The following is a 22487-nucleotide window of genomic DNA, read 5'->3' as shown; positions in this document are numbered from 1 at the left end:
AGGAGGCCTTTCCTGACCACCTAAGACACATGGAGTACATTCTCCTGCTTGTTTCCTCCAGGCTACTTGCCCATTCATCACACTTTATAACGATGTATAGATTTATTTACTTGTTCATTATCACCTCTGCTGTCATATCGCTTTTCTCCCCCAAACTTCCTGTCATAGATGAGACCAGGGACCCTGACTTTTGTTTCTGCCCTAACAGAGTGCATAGTATGTAACAAACGCTCAATACATTTTTACTGATTAAGGACTTTCATAGTAGGACTGTATTATTCATTGAAATATATTTAAAATGTCCATCCCTCCTTCTTCTAAAAGGAATTTTTCATGATTACAGTTTTAAAACATGTGGGAAAATTAAAATAAGAAATGTTATAAATAGGTTGCAAACCAATCAGACTAAGGATTTAGCATTTGAATACTAACATTAGCCCTGAATTTCCTGGTAGCTGGGGCAAGAAATCAAGGAAGTGTATTGAAATGTCTTCTGTAGTGCAGAAAGAGGAAATATAGATATGCATCTGCAGTCACATAATTTTACATGAATATTTTAGCAATTCTGTTTTTTTTCTGACTTTTAAAAACTCTGTCATTTCAGCCAGTTGTACTTGCTTTACTTGCCATTGGTATTTTTTTCCCATAAAATTTAAATTAGCACCTGGATAATTTTTGTATTTTTAGTAGACGCAGTGTTTCATCATGTTGGCCAAGTTGGTCTCAAACTCCTGACCTCAAGTGATCCACTGGCCTCAGCCTCCCAAAGTGCTGAGATTACAGGCGTGAGCCACCTTGACCAGCCTCATTACCTACTAAACTGAACTTTTATCACTCTTCATTTTCAGTGTTTTTACTGTTACCCACTATTCCATCATATTAACTTTAGAAACATTTTATTATACTATTAAAACAAATAAGCATGAGATTTACTGAATTCACTCTGTCTCTCTGTCTTTTTTTTTTTTTTAGTCAGGGTCTTGCTCTGTTGCTCAGGTTGCAGTGCAGTGGGGTAATCTTGGCTCACTGCAACTTCCACCCCACAGGTTCAACTGATTCTCGTGCCTCAGCCTCCCGAATAGCTGAGATTACAGGTGCGTGCCACCACACCCAGCTAATTTTTTGTATTTTAGTAAAGACAGGGTTTCACCAAGTTGGCCAGGAGGGTCTTGATCTCCTGACCTCATGATCTGTGTGCCCTGACCTCCCAAAGTGCTGGGATTATAGGCATGAGCCACTGCGCCCAGCCTCAGACACCAATTTATTTTATTGCATTTTGACCCATAGGCAAAAGTAGAAAGCTTTGAGAATAGTCTGGAAGGCTCCTGGACTGTTATTTCCTGAACTCTGTTTTTAAAGTAATAATGGAAGAATTTCTCCTTTCAACTGTAGGAGTACTACCTTCACAATATCCACAGTGAATGGCCCCCTAGAAATTGTTACAGCCACAAGCACATTCCTGTGATTGTGACTACATGCTACATTTCTTTCTGGTACAGACTGCTGCCTCTATTTCTGCTTTCTTTGAATAGTCTTTACATTATGAAATCCAGTTTATTCCAGATTTAGCTTTTAAAATCACTCAAGCTGAACATAATAAAGTGTTTAAACATAGATTCAAAATTGTTTCTTCACATCCTGCTGGAACTCGGAGGTGGATTCTTTGTCATTACAGGAGAGAGGTAAAATATATTTTCCAAAATACCAAAGAGCAGATAAAAAACCAGAGAATATTTGAAGTGCAATCAGTATCCATCTGGTAGTTCTCCTTTTCAGTGTTATTAACCAGCTCAGTACAAACTTATGAGCTATGAAATGTAGAATTTGTCTACATGAAACTGTTTTCACAATAAACGTAACATGTTTTTTTCTGGATTCTACCTTAGGGTATATCCAGTTATTTAGCAGGAATTTCATTAGTGTAACTGTAGGCCTTCTGTTCTTCCAGTGTAAGGTCACAAAAATGACCTCACATTTATAGTTTGAAACTATTACAAAGGCAGCAGAAATATGTTTTGAGAAAGGTGCTTAGTTTGATATTTATAAGATGCTTCAGAGGAGGAAATTTTGTTGCAGAGATCATTTCCTTTAACTTACTGTCAATATTAAATGTTCTCTGTGAGGAGAGGCCACAGTTTGGTCATGTACTTAGGTTAATCCCTTTCCAAACAAAAGCTAGAACATGGCCTTTGGGGAAAATGTCAAATCCAGATTTTGGGCCAAAGCCACCGGCACTGTCCAGGGATTAGTCAACACAGTGTAGTGTCTTTGTCCACCCTTGTGGAGGACCGCACTCTTCCAAATGGAAGCTAACTGAGCCTGCCCGTTTGAAAAGCCTCAAAATGGATTCTGTTGAAACCCTGTAGTAAGATTTGTTCTTTCTTTTGTTTTCCAAACAATTATTAAGCCCTACTCTATGGCTGGTACTGAGTTCAGCACATGGGACAAGAAATAGGTGGTTCTTGCTACACAAACTAGTCCAGAGAGGACAAGAGACTTTACACTGGTCTGTAGGTGCATTTAGTAGGAGATATTCCACCAAAATCAGAAGACTGAGTAGGAGTTGAGAGCATGATTGGATATGTTGGGGAAATCGTGTGTGTGTGTGTGTGTGTGTGTGTGTGTGTGTGTGTGTGTGTTGGAGGCAGGTGAGTTATTCTAGACAGAGGGAAGAGCTTGTCCAAAGGCCAATGTGTTTCAGGAACTTAGAGGAGACTAGTTTGGCTGGAATAAAAATATCAAAGATAATGAATGACTTGGTTCTGGAGGCTGGAGTGATGGGCAGGAGCTGTATTAAGCCACATTCAGGATTTTGAATTAGGCCATTTAGTCAGGGGAGACACATTGTGGAACAGGATTGTATTTATGAAACCAGTCTGGCTGCTAGCTGGAGAATCATTCAGGAGAGATGAGAGTGGAAAGCTAGGAGACCAGTTAGGAGCCCAATAGAAATCTGTCAGTAGGGCTGGTGATGGGGGCCTGAAACAGAATGGTGGCTGTGGAGATGGAAAGAAATGGACCCTTTCTAAGATCTTTTCATGTTGTGACTGATTTGAAGGGTGAGAGTGGGGGAAAGTCAAGGATGACTCTGGGATGCTGGCTTGAGCAATTGTCATTATCCTTACTGAGCTCTGAGACATGGAGAAGATAAATTCTGATTAGGGCAATAGTCATAGGGTTGAGCTATATATCGAATTAAGCAAACATAAAGGAAAATGACAGACTTGCAACTGTGTTACTTATATTCAAATTGCTGTTAATTACTGGTTGTATATGCATTTTTACCTTTTGCTAATTATATTAGAGGTATAACTATATTAGCAGTACCATTTTAGGTATGTATAGTATTTAGCTCATTTATTTGCCCAATAAGCACTGATGCTTCCTGTGAGCAAAGATCGTCACTTGACAACGTGAGAAATATAGAGGTGGATAAAATATGGTTCCTCCTTCCAAGGAATGAACAGTCTATTAAGGATAACAATATATGGAGTCAGATAACTTTAAATAAAGGTTTGGGTGTTCAAAGCCATAAAAGAGAGTCAGAGCTCCAAGATGAGAGTACTTATGTCTGGCTAGGAAATCAGAGGAGGAAGATGTCACCTTTAGGCTGGACCTTGACTTGGCCTCACACTTTCTGCAGAGGCAGTTGCGTAAGCTGAGGCCCTGAGGTAAAACTGATGTAGTAGGTAAGAACAGTCTGGAGTGAAGGCCTGGGAAGGGGCGTGGTGGGTGGCCGCTGGCTAGGGACTGAAGCCTGAGGACACAGGTCCACGAGGGCATGGTTGAGGAGTTTGGCTTTTGTTCTGTGGGTGGAGGGGAATTATTAGGGGCAGAATAATCCCAGCTCTCACTTAGGAAGGGTAAACCACAGCTGACAGGGTGCTCTGGAAGGGTATTTCTAGGCTGTTTCATCGTATGAAGCATATAGACCCATAACACTTTTTGATGTGGAGTCTTTGGGGTAATTCTTTGTCGTGTTTGGTTTATCTATTTCCTATTGGGTTGTTTTGAGTTTTCCTACTATTCTAAATAAAACTGTGATTGATATTTTTGAATACTCAAGAATCAGGGTTTCTTGAGATCATACTCTGTTCTAGAACTTAACTAGGCATGGGAGACATGGAGATTAATGGGTGCCACCCTTGTTTTTAGGAACTCATGGTCCAGCATGAATAATACTATATTTTTTCCTTTGTGGTCACCACTTCAAGGAATACCAATCAAAATGGTTACAGAAGATCAAATTTAAAATTTAAATTCATGTTACAGTTTCACCAGTGATTTCCTAGAGAGTTTGAATTGCCAATTTACATTGTCATCCCTTAATCTCAGGACCAGCACATGTTGGGTCTTATTATTTGTATTTATATTTGATATGACACGTACTAGTACTCCATAGCCCTTTCGGTTGGACTTCTTTAATAAGGTTGTACCTGTTCTGTGTTAATTGCCAGCTTGCTTTCTTCATGTGAGAGCTGTCAGTTCACTTGCTTTGAGCATGTGAAACGTGGGTATCTGCTCTATGTATTTATGCCCGTTCTTCATATATTTGTATTATAAGCTTTCCCCACTTCAAGATTTTATTTTGATTTACTTATTTTCAACTGCTTTATTGATAGATAATTTAAATACCATACAATTCACCCATTTGAAGTGTACAATTCAGTGGTTCTTAGTGTAATCACAGAGATCTGCAACTGTCACAAGTCCATTTTGGAAGGTTTTCATCCCCCACAAAAGAAACCTATGCCTATTAGCAGTGACTCTGAAACCTCCCAAACCTCCCTCCCTGAAGCCTTGGACAATCACTAATCCACTTTCTGTCTCTATAGATTAGTCTGTTCTAGATATTTCACATAAATGGAATCATACAGTATGTGGTCATTTGTGACTGGCTTTCACTTAGCCAGATTCATCCATCTTGTAGCATGTATCTGTATTTCATTCCTTTTTATTGCCAAATATGTTGTTGTGGAATACTGTATTTTATTTATCCATGTCATTAGTTGATGGACATTTGAGTTGTTTCTACTTTTGGACTGTTACAGAAAATGCTGCTATAAATTTTCATGTCCAAGTTTTTGTGGACATATATTTTCATTTCTCTCTGGTACACACCCAGGAGTGGAATTGCTGGATCATGTTGTACACCATGGTTAGTTTTTAAGAAACTCGCAAACACTTAAAGGACTTTCTGGAATTTCTATTCAGTTTCATTGGTGAAAGCTACACCATGCAGTTTTGATTCTTGCCTTTGTCTGAAAGAAGTGCTTATTTTTCAGCTGTAACTTTTCTGAAATCTAAGTATTTCCAATAAAAATTTAGAGTCCAAATTGATATGCACTGTAAGTGTAAAATAGACACTAGATTTCAAAGATTTAATATGAAGAATGCAAAATCTCTCATCAATAATTTCTGTATTAATTATATGTTGAAATAATACTATTTTGATATATTGAGTTAAATAAAATATGTATTATTAAAATTTATTTTGCTTATTTTTTTCCTGTTTTCATGTAGCTATTAGAAAACTTAAATTTATGTATGTGGTATGTATACTTCATTTGGATCACACTGCTATAGAAGTAGTGCTAATGTACCTATTGAAGAATGTAGCCCCAGTTTGAAACCTGCTTCCCAGCTGTGTGACTTTAAGCAAGTTAAAGTCTCTTGGAACAAGATTTAGTCTTTTCATCTGTAAAATAGGAATACTAATCATATCCACCTCACAAGTTTATTTTGAGGGTTGAGTGAGAGATATATATGCTTATGTATGTTACATCACTCCCTAAAATACAGTTAGTATTCATAAATGTTATCATTGTTGTTGTTATTGCTGTTATTACCATCAATTTGTCAAGTTTTTTTTTCATCCGGAAGAATTTTTCATTGCTATAACATTAAATCTATATTTAATTTAGAACTTTTATTTTTTGATATTTAGTCTTTCCATCCAGGAACCCAGCATAGCTTTAACCCAATTATTGTGTTTTCCTTTATTGCTTTAAGGAAAGTTATATATTTTTCTTTAAATAAATCCTTCTTCCCCTGAATTACATTAATACACATCACTAGTTTTATTACTTGAATCCTTTCTTGGGATTTTCCAGATATTTAGCATTCGCTCATCAAGAATGCCTAACACCAAATGTACATTCAGTTAATCTGCTTTTAATGAATTGCTGAATGCTTTTTGTGGCTGTGTTTTGTTTTTAAATCCATGTGCCAGTTGAAAGACACTTGAGCTGTTTTTTATTTTTGGTATTTATGAATAAAACCACTATAAACATACGCATACTAATTTTCATGTGAACATTAAGTCTTAATTTCTCTTGGGTAAATACCTAGGAATTAAACTGATGAAACATGAAGTAAGGGTATGTTTAATGTTATAAGAAACTGACAAACGATTTTTAAAGAGGCGGTACCACATTGCATTCCCACGAAGCATGTATGAAATTTTCAGTGGATCCACAACCTCATCAGCACTAGGCATTGTCAGGTTTTTAAAAAGCAATTCTAAAGAATGTGCCGGTCATGGTGGCTCACACCTATAATCCCAGCATTTTGGTAGGCTGAGGCAGGAGGATTGCTTGAGGCCAGGAGTTTGAGACCAGCCTGGGGAACATAACAAGACCTTCTCTCTCTTTCTAAGAATACAGGCTGGGCGCAGTGGCTCATGCCTATAATCCAAGCACTGTGGGAAGTCAAGACAGATGGATCGCCTGGGGTCAGGAGTTTGAGACCAGCCTGACCAACACAGTGAAACCCCGTCTCTACTAAAAATACAAAAAATTACCCGGGTGTGGTGGCACAGGCCTGTAATCCCCAGCTACTTGAGGGTGAGGCAGGAGAATTGCTTGAACCTGGGAGGCAGAGGTGGCAGTGAGCCGAGATTGCACCACTGCACTCCAGCCTGGGCAACAGGAGTGAGATTCCATCTCAAAACAAAACAAAACGAAAAAGAATACAGAGTAATATCTCACTGAGGTCTTAATTTGTCTTTCCGTACTGACTAATAGTATTGCGTATCTTTTCTTTCTTCCTTTTTTTTTTCCTTTTTTCTTTTTTTTAACATATATATGTTATTGCACTTTAGGTTCTAGGGTACATGTGCAGATCATGCAGTATTGTTGCATAGGTACATAAATGACAATGTGGTTTGCTGCCTCTATCCCCCTGTCACCTATATCTAGCATTTCTCCCCATGTTATCCCTCCCCAACCTCCCTATCCTCTGCTGTCCCTGCTCTATTCCCCCGCAACAGACTCCAGTGTGTGATGCTCCTCTCCCTGTGTCCATGTGTTCTCATTGTTCAACACCCACTTATTAGAACATGTGGTGTTTGATTTTCTGTTCTTGTGTCAGTTTGCTGAGAATGTTCGTTTTCAGATTCATCTATGTCCCTACAAGGGACACAAACTCATCATTTTTTATGGCTACATAGTATTCCATAGTGTATATGTGCCACATTTTCCTTGTTCAGTCTATCATTGATGGGCATTTGGGTTGGTTCCAGGTCTTTGCTATTGTAAACAGTGCCACAGTGAATATACATGTGCATGTGTCTTTATAATAGAATGATTTACAATCCTTTGGATGTATACCCAGTAATGGGATTGCTGGGTCAAATGGAATTTCTATTTCTAGGTCCTTGAGGAATCACTACACTATCTTCCACAATGGTTGAACTAATTTACACTCCCACCAACAGTATAAAAGTGTTCCTATTTCTCCACATCCTCTCCAGCATCTGTTGTCTCCAGATTTTTTAATGATCACCATTCTAACTGGAGTGAGGTGGTATCTCAATGTGGTTTTGATTTGCATTTCTCTAATGACCAGTGATGATGAACATTTTTTCATGTTTGTGGGCCTCATATATGTTTTCTTTTGAAAAGTGTCTGTTCATATCCTTTACCCACTTTTGAATGGGTTTTTTTTTTATAAATCTGTTTTAGTTCTTTGTAGATTCTGGATATTAGCCCTTTGTCAGATGGGTAGCTTGCAAAAATTTTTCCCATTCTGTTGGTTGCCAGTTCACTCTAATAATTGTTTCTTTTGCTGTACAGAAGCTCTTAAGTTTAATTAGATCCCATTTGTCTATCTTGGCTTTTGTTGCCAATGCTTTTGGTGTTTTAGTCATAAAGTCTTTGCCTATGCCTATGTCCTGAATGGTTTTGCCTAGGTTTTCTGGTAGGGTTTTTATGGTGTTAGGTCTTATGTTTAAATCTTTAATCCATCTGGAATTAATTTTAGTGTAAGGTGTAAGGAAGGAGTCCAATTTCTGCTTTCTGCACATGGCTAGCCAGTTTTCCCAACACCATTTATTAAACAGGGAATCCTTTCCCCATTGCTTATTTTTGTCCGGTTTGTCAAAGTTCAGATGGTTGTAGATGTGTGGTGTTGCCTCCAAGATCTCTGTTCTGTTCCATTTGTCTGTATCTCTGTTTTGGTACCAGTACCATGCTGTTTTGATTACTGTAGCCTTGTAGTATAGTTTGAAGTCAGGTAGCGTGATGCCTCCAGCTTTGTTCTTTTCACTTAGGATTGTCTTGGCTATGCGGGCTCTCTTTTGGTTCCACATGAAGTTTAAGGTGGTTTATTCCAGTTCTGCAAAGAGGGTCATAGGTAGCTTGATGGGGATAGTGTTGAATCTGTAAATTACTTTGGGCAGTATGGCCATTTTTGCAATATTGATTCTTCCTAACCATAAGCATGGAATATTTTTCCATCTGTTTGTGTCCTCTCTTATTTCATTGAGCAGTGGTTTGTAGTTCTCCTTGAAGAAGTCCTTTACATCCTTTGTTAGTTGTATTCCTAGGTATTTTATTCTCTTTGTAGCAATTGTGAATGGGAGTTCGCCTTAATTTGGCTCTCTTTTAGTCTGTTATTGGTGTATAGGAATGCTTGTGATTTCTGCACATTGATTTTGTATCCTGAGACTTTGCTGAAGTTGCTTGTCAGTTTCAGGAGATTTTGGGCTGAGACGATAGGGTCTTCTAAATATACAATTATGTCATCTGCAAATAGAGACAATTTAACTTCCTCCTTTCCTAATTGAATGCCCTTTATTTCTTTTTCTTGCCTGATTGCTCTGGCTAGAACTTCCAATACTATATTGAATAGGAGTGGTGAGAGAGGGCATCCTTGTCTAGTGCCAGATTTCAAAGGGAATGCTTCCAGTTTTTGCCCATTCAGTATGATATTAGCTGTGGGTTTGTCGTAAATATCTTTTATTATTTTGAGATACTTTCCATCGATACCTATTTTATTGAGAGTTTTAGCATAAAGGGCTGTTGAATTTTGTCTAAGGCCTTCTCTGCATCTATTGAGATAATCATGTGGTTTTTGTCTTTGCTTCTCTTTATGTGGTGAATTATGTTTATAGACTTGCGTATGTTGAACCAGCCTTGCATCCCTAGGATAAAGCCTACTTGATCATGATGGATAAGCTTTTTTGATGTGCTATTGCAATCGGCTTGCCAGTAGTTTATTGAAGATTTTTGCCTCAATGTTCATCATGGATATTAGCCTGAAGTTTTCTTTTTTTGTTGAGTCTCTGCTGGGTTTTGGTATCAGGATGATGTTGGTCTCATAAAATGATTTGGGAAGGATTCCTTCTTTTGGGATTGTTTGGAATAGTTTCAGAAGGAGTAGTACCAGCTCCTCTTTGTATGTCTGGTAGAATTTGGCTGTGAACCCATCTGGACCTGGGCTTTTTTTGGTTGGTACTCTATTAATTGCTGCCTCAACTTCAGCCCTTGTTATTGGTTTATTCAAGGTTTCAACTTCTTCCTGGTTTCAGCTTGGGAAGGTGCAAGTGTCCAGGAATTTATCCATTTCTTCCAGGTTTACTGGTTTATGTGCATAGAGCTGTTTGTAGTAATCTTTGATGGTAGTTTGTATTTCTGTGGAATCAGTGGTGATATCCCCTTAATCGTTTTTTATTGCATCTATTTGATTCTCTCTCTTTTCTTTTTTATTGATCTGGCTAGCAGTCTATTTTGTTGATCTTTTGAAAAAGCCAGCTTCTGGATTTATTGATTTTTTGAAGAGTTTTTTTTATGTCTCTATCTCCTTCACTTCTGCTCTAATCTTAGTTATTTCTTGTCTTCTGCTAGCTCTTGAGTTTTTTTGATCTTGCTCCTTTAGCTCTTTCAATTTTGATGATAGGGTGTCAATATTAGATCTTTCCTTGCTCCTCATGTGGGCATTTATTGCTATAAATTTCCCTCTAGACACTGCTATAAATGTGTCCCAGAATTCTGGTATGTTGTGTCTTTGTTCTCATTGGTTTTGAAGAACATCCTTATCTCTGCCTTCATTTCATTGTTTTTCCAGTCAACATTGAAGAGCCAGTTGTTCAGTTTCCATGTAGTTGTGTGGTTCTGAGTTAGTTTCTTAATCCTGAGTTCTAATTTGATTGCACTGTGGTCTGAGAGACTGTTTGTTATGATTTCCATTCTTTTGCATTTGCTAAGGAGTGATTTACTTCCAATTATGTGGTCAATTTTAGAGTAGGTGCAATGTGGTGCTGAGAAGAATGTATATTCTGTGGAATTGGAGTGGAGAGTTCTGTAGATGGCTATTAAGTTTACTTGGTCCAGATCTGAGTTCAGGTTCTGGATATCCTTGTTAATTTTCTGTCTCATTGATCTGTCTAATATTGACAGTAGAGTGTTAAAGTCTCCCACTATTATTGTGTGGGAGTCTAAGTCTCTTTGTAGGTCATTAAGAACTTGCTTTATGTATCTGGGTGCTCCTGTGTTGGGTGCATGTATATTTAAGATCATTAGCTCTTCTTGTTGCATTGATCCTTTTACCATTATGTAATGCCCTTCTTTGTCTCTTTTGATCTTTGTTGGTTTAAAGTCTATTTTATCAGAGACTAGGATTGTAACTCCTACTTTTTTTTGCTCTCCATTTGCTTGGTAAACCCTCCATCCCTTTATTTTGAGCCTATGTGTGTCCTTGCATGTGAGATGGGTTTCCTGGGTACAGCACACCAACAGGTTTTGACTTTTTATCCAATTTGCTAGTCTGTGTCTTTTGATTGGGGCATTTAGCCCATTTACATTTAAGGTTAATATTGTTATATGTGAATTTGATCCTGCCATTTTGATGCTAGCTGGTTGTTTTGCCCGTTAGTTGACAGTTTCTTCATTGTATCGATGCTCTTTACCATTTGGTATTTTTTTGGAATGGCTGGTACTGGTTGTTCCTTTCCATGTTTAGTGCTTCTTTCAGGAGCTCTTGTAAGGCAGGCCTATTGTTGACGAAATCGCTCAGCAATTGCTTGTTTGTGAAGAATTTTATTTCTCCTTTGCTTATGAAGCTTAATTTGGCTGGATATGAAATTCTAGGTTGAAAGCTCTTTTCTTTAAGGATGTTGAGTATCGGCCCCCACTCTCTTCTGGCTTGTAGGGTTTCTGCTGAGAGATCTGCTGTAAGTCTGATGGGCTTCCCTTTTTGGGTAACCTGACCTTTCTCTCTGGCTGCCCTTAGCATTTTTTCCTTCATTTCAACCCTGATGAATCTGATGATTATGTGCCTTGGGGTTGCTCTTCTTGAGGAATATCTTTGTGGTGTTCTCTGTATTTCCTGGACTTGAATGTTGGCCTTCCTTGCTAGGTTGGATAATATCCTGAAGAGTGTTTTCCAGCTTGGATTCATTCTCTCTGTCACATTCAAATACACCTACCAAACGTAGATTAGGTCTTTTCACATAATCCCATATTTCTTGGAGGCTTTGTTCATTTCTTTTCTCTCTTTTTTCTCTAATCTTGCCTTCTCGTTTTATTTCATTGAGTTGATCTTCAATCTCTGATATCCTTTCTTCTGCTTGGTCAATTCGGCCATTGAAACTTGTGTATGCTTCATGAAGTTCTCATGTTGTGTTTTTCAGCTCCATCAAGTCATTTATATTCTTTAAGCTGTTTATTCTCATTAGCATTTCATCAAACCTTTTTAAAGGTTCTTAGTTTCTTTGCATTGGGTTAGAACATGTTCTTTTAGCTCAGATAAGTTTGTTATACCCACCTTCTGAAGCCTGTTTCTGTCAATTCATCAGACTCATTCTCCATCCAGCTTTGTTCCCTTGCTGGTGAGGAGTTGTGATCCCTTGGAGGAGCAGAGGCATTCTGGCTTTTGGTGTTTTCATCCTTTTTGTTCTGGTTTCTTCCCATCTTTGTGGATTTATCTACCTGTGGTCTTTGTAGTTGGTGACTTTCGGATGGGGTCTCTGAGTGGATGTCACTTTTGTTGATGTTGAAGCTATATCTTTCTGTTTTTTAGTTTTCCTTCTAACAGTCAGGCCCCTCTGCCGTAGGACTGCTGGAGGTCCACTCCAGACCCTGCTTGCCTGGGGATCACCTGCAGTGACTACCAAACAGTAAGGGTTGCTGCCAGTTTCTTCTTCTATTATCTTCATCTCAGAAGGATACCCGCCAGATGTCAGCCTGAGCTCTCTATGAGGTGTCTCTTTGGATATACAGGGGTTGGGGAGCTGCTTGAGGAGACAGTCTGACCCTCATAGGAGCTCAGGTGCTGTGCTGGAAGCTCTGTTCTTCCATTCAGAGCTGCTGGGCAGGTACATTTAAGTCTGCTGCAGTGGAACTCATAACTGCCTTTTTTCCCAGGTGCTCTGTTCTGGGAAGGTTGGGCTTTATTTATAAGTTCCTGACATGCTGCTGCCGTTTTTCAAAGCTGCCCTGCCCAGCAAGGAGGTAGCCTAGTCATAGTCTGCCAGCAGACTATGCACTCCAGAGCAGAGGCATTGCTGAGCTGCCGTGGGCTCTGCCCAGCTGCTATGTGAACTTCCTTGCAGTTTTGTTTACAGAGGTATAGTTAGAACTGCCTTAGTAATGGTGGTCTGCCTCAGTAATGGCAGACTGCCTCAGTAATGGCGGATGCCCTTCCCCCCACACAGCTGGAGCATCCCAGGTCCAGCTGCACTTGCTGTGAAACTCTCAATCCAGAGTGTTTCAGATTGCTGGTCTTTGTGGAAGTGGGATCCCCTGAGCCAGATCACCTGGCTCCCTGTTTTAGCCCCCTTTTTTTCAGTTGAATGGGCAGCTCTGTCTCCCAGGTGTTCCAGGAGCCAGTTGAAATGGCCGCCCATATTTCTGTGAGTTTTTGTGCTGAGACCCTCTGCACCAGCTGAAACAGCTGTGCTGGAAACTCATGGTGCTTTTCAGCCTGGGAATTTCCTTGTCTGTGGGCAGTAAAAACTCATTTGGAAATGCGGTGATCACTTACCCTCTGCATTGTTGCTGGGAACTGCACTCCAGAGCTGTTCCTATTCAGCCATCTTGGATCCACCATTTTTTTGTGTTTTTAGAAGAAACAAGGTCTTGCCATGTTGCCCAGGCTGGTCTTGAACTCCTGGACTCAAGTGATTAGCCAGCCTTGGTCTCCCAAAGTGCTGGGATTACAGATGTGAGGCACCACACCTGAAATGTCAAATGTTGAATTTTGACTTTTAGTATAGAGTATTATTTATTGCATTTAGGAAGACTCTTTATAGCTTTAAATGTTTTTTAAAAAATCAGGAATAGGCTGGGTATGGTGGCTCATGCCTGTAATTCCAGCACTTTGGGAGGCCAAGGAGGCAGAGCACGTGAGCTTAGGAGATTGAGACCAGCCTGGGCAGCACGGTGAAACACCTTCTCTACTAAAAATACAAAAAAATTAACCACACGTGGTGGAATGAGCCTGTAGTCCCAGCTACTTGGGAGGCTGAGGCATGAGAACCACTTGAACTCAGGAGTTGGGGGCTTCAGTGAGCCAAGATCGTTCCACTGCACTGTAGCCTGAGTGACAGAGTAAGACCCTATCTTAAAATAAATAAATAAATATGAAAAAGACAAAGAAAGAATGAAAAAAAAATCAGTAAGAGCTATGGGTTTTATTCAGTGTGAATTTTCAGTTTTCTGTTTCTTTCCTCTCATTGAGTCTCTCTGCTGCCTCAGCTCAGTATTACCTGCATGCTGGCCCAGAAGAGAGACTCTCTGCTTCTAAGTTGTGTGGGCTGGATCGTCTGTTCATACAGAGCCTACATTTGCTCTAAGCCAGGGCCTGCGGAGCTCCTTGGTGGATAATGTACACGAGACTTTGGACTTGGGCTTGTCCCCTGCATTTGGCTCTGTGAGGCTGTTTTTCCTATTTCCGGATCCTTGTTGAAATTGGAGATCATTATAAATGAGAGAGAGATGATTTTCAGATAAGTGAAGGCCTATTGCATTAGGCAGGGTTCCTGACAGTGTTTGGTAAATGGATGAGAATAAATGATAGACCTTAACTGCAGAGCCCCAAGAGAGCGGTTACTCCTTCACAATTCTGTTGTTTATAATGGCAATAAACACCTCATCCCATCACTCTTTGACCTTCCTCAGAAAGAACCACTGACTGTTAGAAGGAAAAATTATTTGCCACAGACAAATGAAGAATAACTTGTAACTCACTTTGTGGTTTCTCTCTTTGAGAGATAGAAAATAGAACTTTCGTGCTTTTAAAGAACATACATGTTTTAAAGATTGATACAGAGTGAGTCCTTGCTATCCAGGATTTTATGTTGGAATCCTTGCATTTACAAAGCTCAAAGGGAAGCAAAACTCATCATAAAGAAACAAGAAAAAATCACCAAAGGAAAAAAATTTTACTATAAAATGATCCGTTGTCAAATGTCTGAACCCGACAACTGCTTGTTTCCGTTCACCATCCATGTTTATCCTCTCTTGTCCCTCTGACTCCAGCAATACGTCCTGCCTGGGATGCCCATCTGCCTGTCCTTCCGTCAGTGCATCCATTCATTCATTGATTCACTTAGGAGCAGTTATTGAATATCTTCTCTGTGCCAGGATCTGGGCTGTATAGGTCCACCCTAGACATGTCTTACAGTGCAGTACAAATGCCACTTCTTCGAAGTGCCAGATGCATCCCTGATTCCCTATTCTCTGCCCTACAAAGTTGAAACTGTTCTCCCCCTTCTCTGTGTGTCCATAGCACTTCATGGGTGCTTTCTAGATATTTAGCATAAGCTCGTTAAGAATGCCTGGCAATATGACTTCTCTTTTAGAGGACAGCCTTAAGTTCTGCTAGTGGGGTTTGTGTCTTATTTGTTTCAAGAGGCAAGTTGATATCTATTTAGCTCTGCATCTTTCTCCAGTGTTGGGGCTGACCCAGTTCATGACCAACAGCTGGAATCTTCTCTTTCTTTCTTTCTTTTTCTATTATTATTATTATTTTTTACTTATTCCTTCTATTCTAGGGCTAAGGTTGCTGCAGCTGATGGGCCCCCCAGGAACCCAGCTCAGACCCTCATTCCTGTGCGGCACACAGTAAAGATAGACAAAGACGCCCTCCTTCAGGACTATGGATTTCACATTTCCGAGAGCCTTCCCCTTACAGTGGTGGCTGTCACAGCAGGTAGGGGATGACTGGGAAATGAAAAAGGAGTTTGGCTTCTTAAGGGGAAATAGCCCCAAATCTCCCCCGGTCTCTCTATCCTATAGTAAAATACAGAAAAGGCTGCCCTAGGAAGTTAGAAAAGGCTTTCCTAATTCTGTCTTGGGCTTTGCACCTCACTTTGATGCTGGGAGGGAGGAAGCCCCCGGTGCACCTGCTGCTCCAAACCCCAGGCTCCCACTGGCCTTGGCCAGGGCTTTGCCCAGCCATGACTCACTGGCTGGTCTCAGGGGCAGTGAAAGTATCTGGCTAAGCCAGCCCTCCTCTTTGAACCCCACATGCTCCTAGTTGGGGAGACTTTCTGGTCAGACAGTAATAGAAACTTGATTTGTCTTCACTTGAACCTTATGAAATATAGGCTGTACCAGGGTGAAGAGGAGCAGATGGGAAAAGTCCAGTGCTTGTTTTCAAACTTGAGGTGTGTTAATCTGGGATTTGTTAAAATGTGTTAATTTCTATTTACACATACATACACACACCAGAGTTCATTGGAGATGAGTGGAGTAGATTTACTGGCCAACTCTGTTGATTTAGAAGGTTTCTGCTAGTTTCCTTTCTCAGGACAGTCTTCTAACATCCCTGGAAGTTGGTGATAGATGATAGGTACATTATCCATGATTTATAAACAAGAAAATTAGGACCCGCATGAGCCCAAGCCTGACCGAAGGTGGGGGAGTGAGCCAGTACCCCTGGGGACTGGATCAGGCTGTCATTTTTGCTGTGCTGCTATTACACATGGAGTCTGGGTCCTCCCGGCATGAGCACCAATGACTTATTTTCTGTCTAACAGGAGGCTCTGCTCATGGCAAGCTTTTCCCTGGTGATCAGATCCTCCAAATGAACAATGAGCCTGCTGAAGACCTTTCCTGGCAACGCGCAGTCGATATTCTCAGGTACTAAATAGTCTTCCATCATCTACAGAATTGTACAGATTATCAAAGAGCAAAGTTGGGCAACAGGAATGCCATAACTGATCCCCTGATTTTAATAAGGCTAAAGTCTATTTTAAAGCAGCAAGGACAGCCTCGTTTTAGAGTTCCAACTCTATCTATTAAGATGGCTTCTTGGTGGTGGTTGTTACAGTCCACTCTCTCTCACTTGCCTACAAAAGAGCATGGGAGGCACAGAGTGCAATATTTGTCAAACCCCTGCTATGCCCAAGACACTGTACTGGGCACTGCAGGAATGTAATGATCATAAATAACACATAGCCCCTATCCTCTAAGGGTTTGTAGGCACATTGTAACATATGCCAAAGATTGAACTAAATTGGTACCAGATCTGTTCTTTATCCCTCTTGATATCTCTTCTTAAATGTAATTGCAGGTGCATCCTGGTTGGCATATATGTAGTTTCATTGATGTAGCACCTCCAAACCTTCTGCCTCGTGTCATTGTGACTTATGGAAATGCCTTGCTTTCTACCTAGACAATGATTTCTTGAGACCAGGGCACAATGGGTGCTCAGTTCAATGAGTGACTATGGTTAGTGCTGGGAATTAGCCAGCCCAGACTTTAAGATGGAGGAGTGCCATTGATAGGAGTAAAGAGGACAAGCAGACGTTTTATGGCCACATGCAAGCTTTGGCTTTTAAATTTTTTACTCAACATTGTTCTAATGGCTAATATACAGAGAGGAGAGAAGTAGAGGTAGGTGAAAGCTAACTTGAAGTTATATATGTAGTTCAGTTTGTGCTTTTTTATGAATCGCTTATCTGGCTTTTGGGTGGTATTAATTTGTTTTTTTCCCTTTTTTGAGCTGGGGTCTTGCTATGTTGCCCAGGCTGGTCTCAAACTCTTGGGCTCAAGTGGTCTTCCCCTCCAAGCTATTCAGGTGGCTGAGACAGGAGAATCTCTTGAACTTGGGAGGCAGAGGTTGCAGTGAGCCAAGATCGTACCACTGTACTCCAGCCTGGGCAACAGAGTGAGACTCTGTCTCAAAAAAAAAGAAAAAAGAAAAGCCGAGGAAATATGCTGTAAATGCTGGAGAGTCCTCCAACTTGCTCAGAAATTGTAGATTGACAAAACAGAGAAGGGCCCAGAAATATTTCAGTTGTGTCTTTAATGCTGGGTAAAATTTGGTCCAAAAGATGGAGGTGAAGGGTGATTCAGGCAAAGGAGTAAGCAGAGCAACAGGGTGGGAGTAGGGGCTGCTGAGCAGTTCAGTTTGCCTGGAGAAAAGTTCTAGGAAGTGAAGTCCAGATGATAGAGGGTCTTGAATGCCAGCACAGCATGTTTCAGTGTGATTTGATTCTCCCCCTGAAAGGGCAGGCAGTTGAAGGCTTCTGAGCAGGGGTGCGTGACTTGAGGTGTGCTGTGTGCATCTATGCCCTCTGCTGTATTTTGCATGTGAGAATCCCAGGATGCCTCAATTTTTTTTAGCTTAGTTCCCAGTATCTAAAAAGAGCATGTATTATTCAGTGTCATATGTAAAAGGAAAAACACAAAGCAAAACAAAATGACACAACAATGCAAGAAAACATCTCAAATTCCTCCCAATACTGTGAGGCCAATATGTCCTTTAGAGCACTTGCACTTTGGTTTATTGTGATTTATCTCAGAAAAGGCCTATTCTTATTTAAAATGGAAAAGAGGAAGTCCCCAGACACTTAACGCATCTTGGGCTGAGTTTATGCATTTGAGGAAATAACTCACCAGCAGCAATTGGCCTAAATGTTCATATTGCAAGAAGTCAAATGAAATTATTTTGCAAACTGCTTCTCTACGTAGCAATGGCAAAGAGAAAGGAAAATATGAATCCATTTTCTCTGTTCTGCCCGACAATATAAAGTAGAGGTTTGGCAGTTATCTGGTTGATTTGATCACTTTTGAAATCTAAGAGATAATGCAAGACAGAGATGTCTACTGTCTTGATTACATGATTGGGCTCATTACACTGACTTCGTGCGCAAACACCATAAACTCTTTGGCTTTCATCTGATAAATGTTACCCACAGACATTCATTCTATTTAGTGAAATGTTTAGCCTGAGTTTTCTGAAATAGCAACCTAAGTTATCTGTGTTATTGCCATGTTTTCTCTTAAAAATTTTTTTGGGACATAAATCTAACTAGTATCCACTGGATGAGTTCTTCATTGTATGGGACTAAATTAAGGCTAAGTGCCTTAATAAATGTTGTGGCTCTAGATGTAGGCTAGATGGTGGAGGTGGACATAGGAAGATTTCCTCCAGGTGGGGGAGCTCTCTGGGTCAGTTTAAGTTTCTTTGCAGGTTGTTGTATTTCCCAGTTTTGCTGAGCCAAAGAAGCTAAGGCAGGCTGGGTTCAGTGCCTCATGCCTGTAGTCTCAGCACTTTGGGACGGGTGGATCACCTGAGGTCAGGAGTTCAAGACCAGCCTGACCAACATAGAGAAACCCCATCTCTACTAAAAATACAAAATTAGCTGGGTGTGGTGGCACATGCCTATAATCCCAGCTACTCGGGAGGCTGAGGCAGGAGAATCGGTTGAACCCAGGGGGCAGAGTTTGCGGTGAGCCGAGATCGCACCATTGCACTACAGCCTGGGCAACAAGAGCAAAACTCCGTCTCAAAAAAAAAAAAAAAAAAAGAAGCTAAGGCAAAGGAGGTTGCTTCATGTGTACATGCACATGCATCTATCACACAGAATGACTAAATGTTTTTGTCTTTATTCTTTCTTTTTTCAGGGAAGCAGAAGATTCTCTTTCAATCACAGTTGTTCGCTGCACGTCGGTAAATCTCCTTCTATGTCCTGTGTGTTAGTTTCACCATTCTGTCCCTAAGACCCTGTTCCCCCAGAGGATATCCCTCATAAAGTCATCAGGGAAGGCAAAGAGTGGAGGGTGAGAGCTGCCTGGCAGTGGGTGGCCAGTCAGTCCGTGTTATCTGAAGACCTCCACCATGCAAATACAATGGAGGAAACAGATACGGTGCAGGCCTCAAGAATTGATGGTCCAGTGGAAGAGATACACCTATGATTGGGCACAGTAGGATGAAGATAAGTTTCAAGACAGGTTTGAGTGGTATGACTTTGGGCAAACCATTTAGTTTTAGTTTTCACTTTTGTAAAATAGTGGTTGTGACAATAACTGCCTTGTCTGTCTAATGGGTTGTTAGAAGGACCAAATGAGATGTTGGATATGCAAGTGTGTTTTATCAGCTCTAAGGCTCACCACGTGGCATGGTGTGGCGTAGATGACACACAGGGAGGAAGTGGCAATCTGAAACCACCACAGGCCGAGGAGCCCCTTATATATTATTTAGGGAAAGTATATAATCAAATTTTCAAAAGAAAGACTACTAATGAGAAAGTTTTTTAAAAGTTGACAGAACATTTTCATTGTGAGAAATTTCAATATATACTTCTTAGCCTTGGCCACAAATAAACCAAAAGAAAAAAAGAGGGGCATAGAGAATTTTAATAATGCATTTAATAATCTAATCTAATTGACCACATTCCAGGCTGCCAAGAAAACTCAATAAACTCCCCAAATGAAAAACTGTGCAGGTCTCTCTTTCTGAATATAATAAAATAGAAGCTAATAACTAGTAAAAATTTAATTAAAAACCATTCAGCCATTTGGAAATAAAAATGTAATTTCCTAAGTAAAGATGGAGTCAAATAGAAAAAGCAAAATTATCATTATAGACTATTTAGAAAATAATTGAAAATTAGAACTGTACTCTTTTTTTTTTTTTGAGATGGAGTCTCACTCCCATCAAGCATGCTGAGTGCAATGGCACTATCTTGGCTCACCGCAACCTCCACCTCCTGGGTTTAAGCAATTCTCCTTCCTCAGCCTCCCAATTAGCTGGGATTACAGGCATGTGTCACCATGCCCAGCTAATTTTTGTATTTTTAGTACAAATGGGGTTTTGCCATGTTGGCCAGGCTGGTCTTAAACTCCTGACCTCAGGTTATCCACCTGCCTTGGCCTTCCAAAGTGCTAGGATTACAGGTGTGAGCCACCATACCCAGCCAGAACTGTATTTCTTAAAACTAATTATGGGGCCCGGTGCAGTGGCTCACGCCAGTAATCCCAGCACTTTGGGAGGCTGAGGTGGGTGGATCACAAGGTCAGGAGTTGGAGACCAGCCTGACCAACATGGTGAAACCCCATCTCTACTAAAAATAAAAAATTAGCCAGGTGTGGTGGCAGGTGCCTGTAATCCCAGCTACTCAGGAGGCTGAGGCAGGAGAATTATTTGAACCCAGGAGGTGAAGGTTGCAGTGAACCAAGATCATGCCATTGCATTCCAGCCTGGGTGACCAGAGCGAGACTCTGTCTCAAAAAAAAAAAAAAAAAAAAAAACAACCAATTATGTATAGTGGAAGCTATATTCAGAGTAAAATTCATAGCCTTAAGTATTTTTATCATTTAATACAGCAATAAAGCAATTAAATATTCAGTGCAAGAAGTTAGAAAAAAAGATTAAGGAAACAAACATAAAGCAGAATAAAGTAACAAAAATTAAAATATAAATGATCCTCTGAAAAACAAAGGTTGTAGTGTTGATAAGTCCAAGGGCTATTTCTTTAAGGACAAAAGTTACATAAAATACACAAACCTTAAGGGAAAGAGATATGTGAGCCTCACATGGAGGAAACTAGAATATTACTGACATATATAAAAAAAAAAATCTGACTGGGTGCGGTGGCTCACACCGGTAATCCCAGCACTTTGGGAAGCTGAGGCAGGCAGATCACAAGGTCAAGAGATCGAGACCATCCTGACCAACATGATGAAACAAAATATAAATATATATTTATATTTTGTGAAAAACATAGCATTCCAAATCAGTGGGAGAAAAGGCAATTATTCAAGAAATCAAACTTGGACGTTTGTTTAAGTATTTGGAAAAAATACAGTCTCCCCTCTAAAAATGCAAACAACATGGATAGATGTCTGTCTGGCCATAGGCTGTAGAAAGATTGCCTATGCATTTAAAGCGTGGAAGGAAGCACAGTGGAACAAAGGCGATTTGATTATGTGAAAATATAAACCTTCTGTGGTCCAAACACTTCATAACACTAGAAAGCAGAGAAATTGTCTCCTCTCTGTATTTGACAAGTGTTATATTTTGTTTTTATTTCTTGGAAATAGAGTAGGAAAAAACCCACCTAATTAAGATGAAGATGTTTGCCATAAATATGTCAGACCAAGTATTTTATGTATAGATAAATGGAATTTCTTCTATTCTTAACAGAATTTGTCTATTAAATAATGTGAAACCAATATGGAAACAGGGAAATCTGATCAGTATACATGGTAGTGCAGGTGTTAGGATGTCCTTTTTATTTAGCTGGTTATCGTCTCATTGGAGAGTATCTTAATTTTAACTAGGCAGGTTTTTTCCTACTCTGTTTCCAAGAAATGAGCAAAAGAAAACACTTAATGTAAGGAGTGAGGGAAACAGCATAGAGCTAAATCCTTTAAAAAATAAAAAGTATGGGAAGATGAAAGTTGGTATGTGTCCAGTACCACTCCTGAGATTCCTACAAGATTTTCAGGAAGAGAGGAACGTAAATACTGTGCTCTGGAGGTCTCTCAGGGAGAACTGGCATTAGCCCAGTCTATGGCCACCAGTGCCTCTGAGAAATGTCCTAAATATTGGCTAGCCTGCTCCTGGGCCTCTCACCAGAACTGCCCCGAAGAATGAATGAATGAATGAATGAACAAATGAATGAATGAATTTATTTGAGATGGAGTTTCATTCCATCTCAATGGAGTGCAATGGTGCGATCTTGGCTCACTGCAGCCTCTGCCTCCTGGGTTCAAGTGATTCTCTTGCCTCAGCCTCCTGAGTAGCTGGGACTACAGGCATGCACCACCATGCCCAGCTAATTTTTGTATTTTCAGTAGAGACAGTGTTTCACCATGTTGGCCAGGATGGTCTCGATCTCTTGACCTCGTGATCTGCCCACCTCAGCCTCCCAAAGTACTGGGATTACAGGTGTGAGCCACTGCTCCTGGCCTATTTATTTATTTTTGAGACGAAGTCTTGCTCTGTCACCCAGGCTGGAGTGCAGTGGTGCA

The 22487-nt window shown here is 40.3% G+C and overlaps 1 protein-coding gene across 6 annotated transcripts in view; it reads left to right on the top strand.

Annotated features, from left to right (window-relative positions):
- FRMPD1 (FERM and PDZ domain containing 1) overlaps nt 1-22487 on the top strand; it is a 90220-nt gene that overhangs the window by 31477 nt on the left and 36256 nt on the right. For 4 of the 6 annotated variants that reach the window (XM_021671512.2, XM_012463404.2, XM_012463402.2 and 1 more), the window contains 3 exons: nt 15275-15432; nt 16262-16364; nt 19137-19182. The exons of 1 other annotated variant lie outside the window; for it this stretch is intronic. In XM_021671512.2, the coding sequence (XP_021527187.2) occupies nt 15275-15432; nt 16262-16364; nt 19137-19182 (307 nt within the window). The remainder of the gene's footprint in view (nt 1-15274; nt 15433-16261; nt 16365-19136; nt 19183-22487) is intronic. One more of the 6 variants, XM_012463405.2, reaches the window with a different exon arrangement.

This window comes from Aotus nancymaae, unplaced genomic scaffold, assembly GCF_030222135.1.
Source record: "Aotus nancymaae isolate 86718 unplaced genomic scaffold, 86718_ANA_hifiasm-v0.15.2.pri h1tg000003l, whole genome shotgun sequence".
Lineage (NCBI taxonomy): Eukaryota > Metazoa > Chordata > Mammalia > Primates > Aotidae > Aotus > Aotus nancymaae.
The sequence above is the reverse complement of the archived record's forward strand: the minus strand, read 5'-3'. Positions and strand labels throughout refer to the sequence as shown.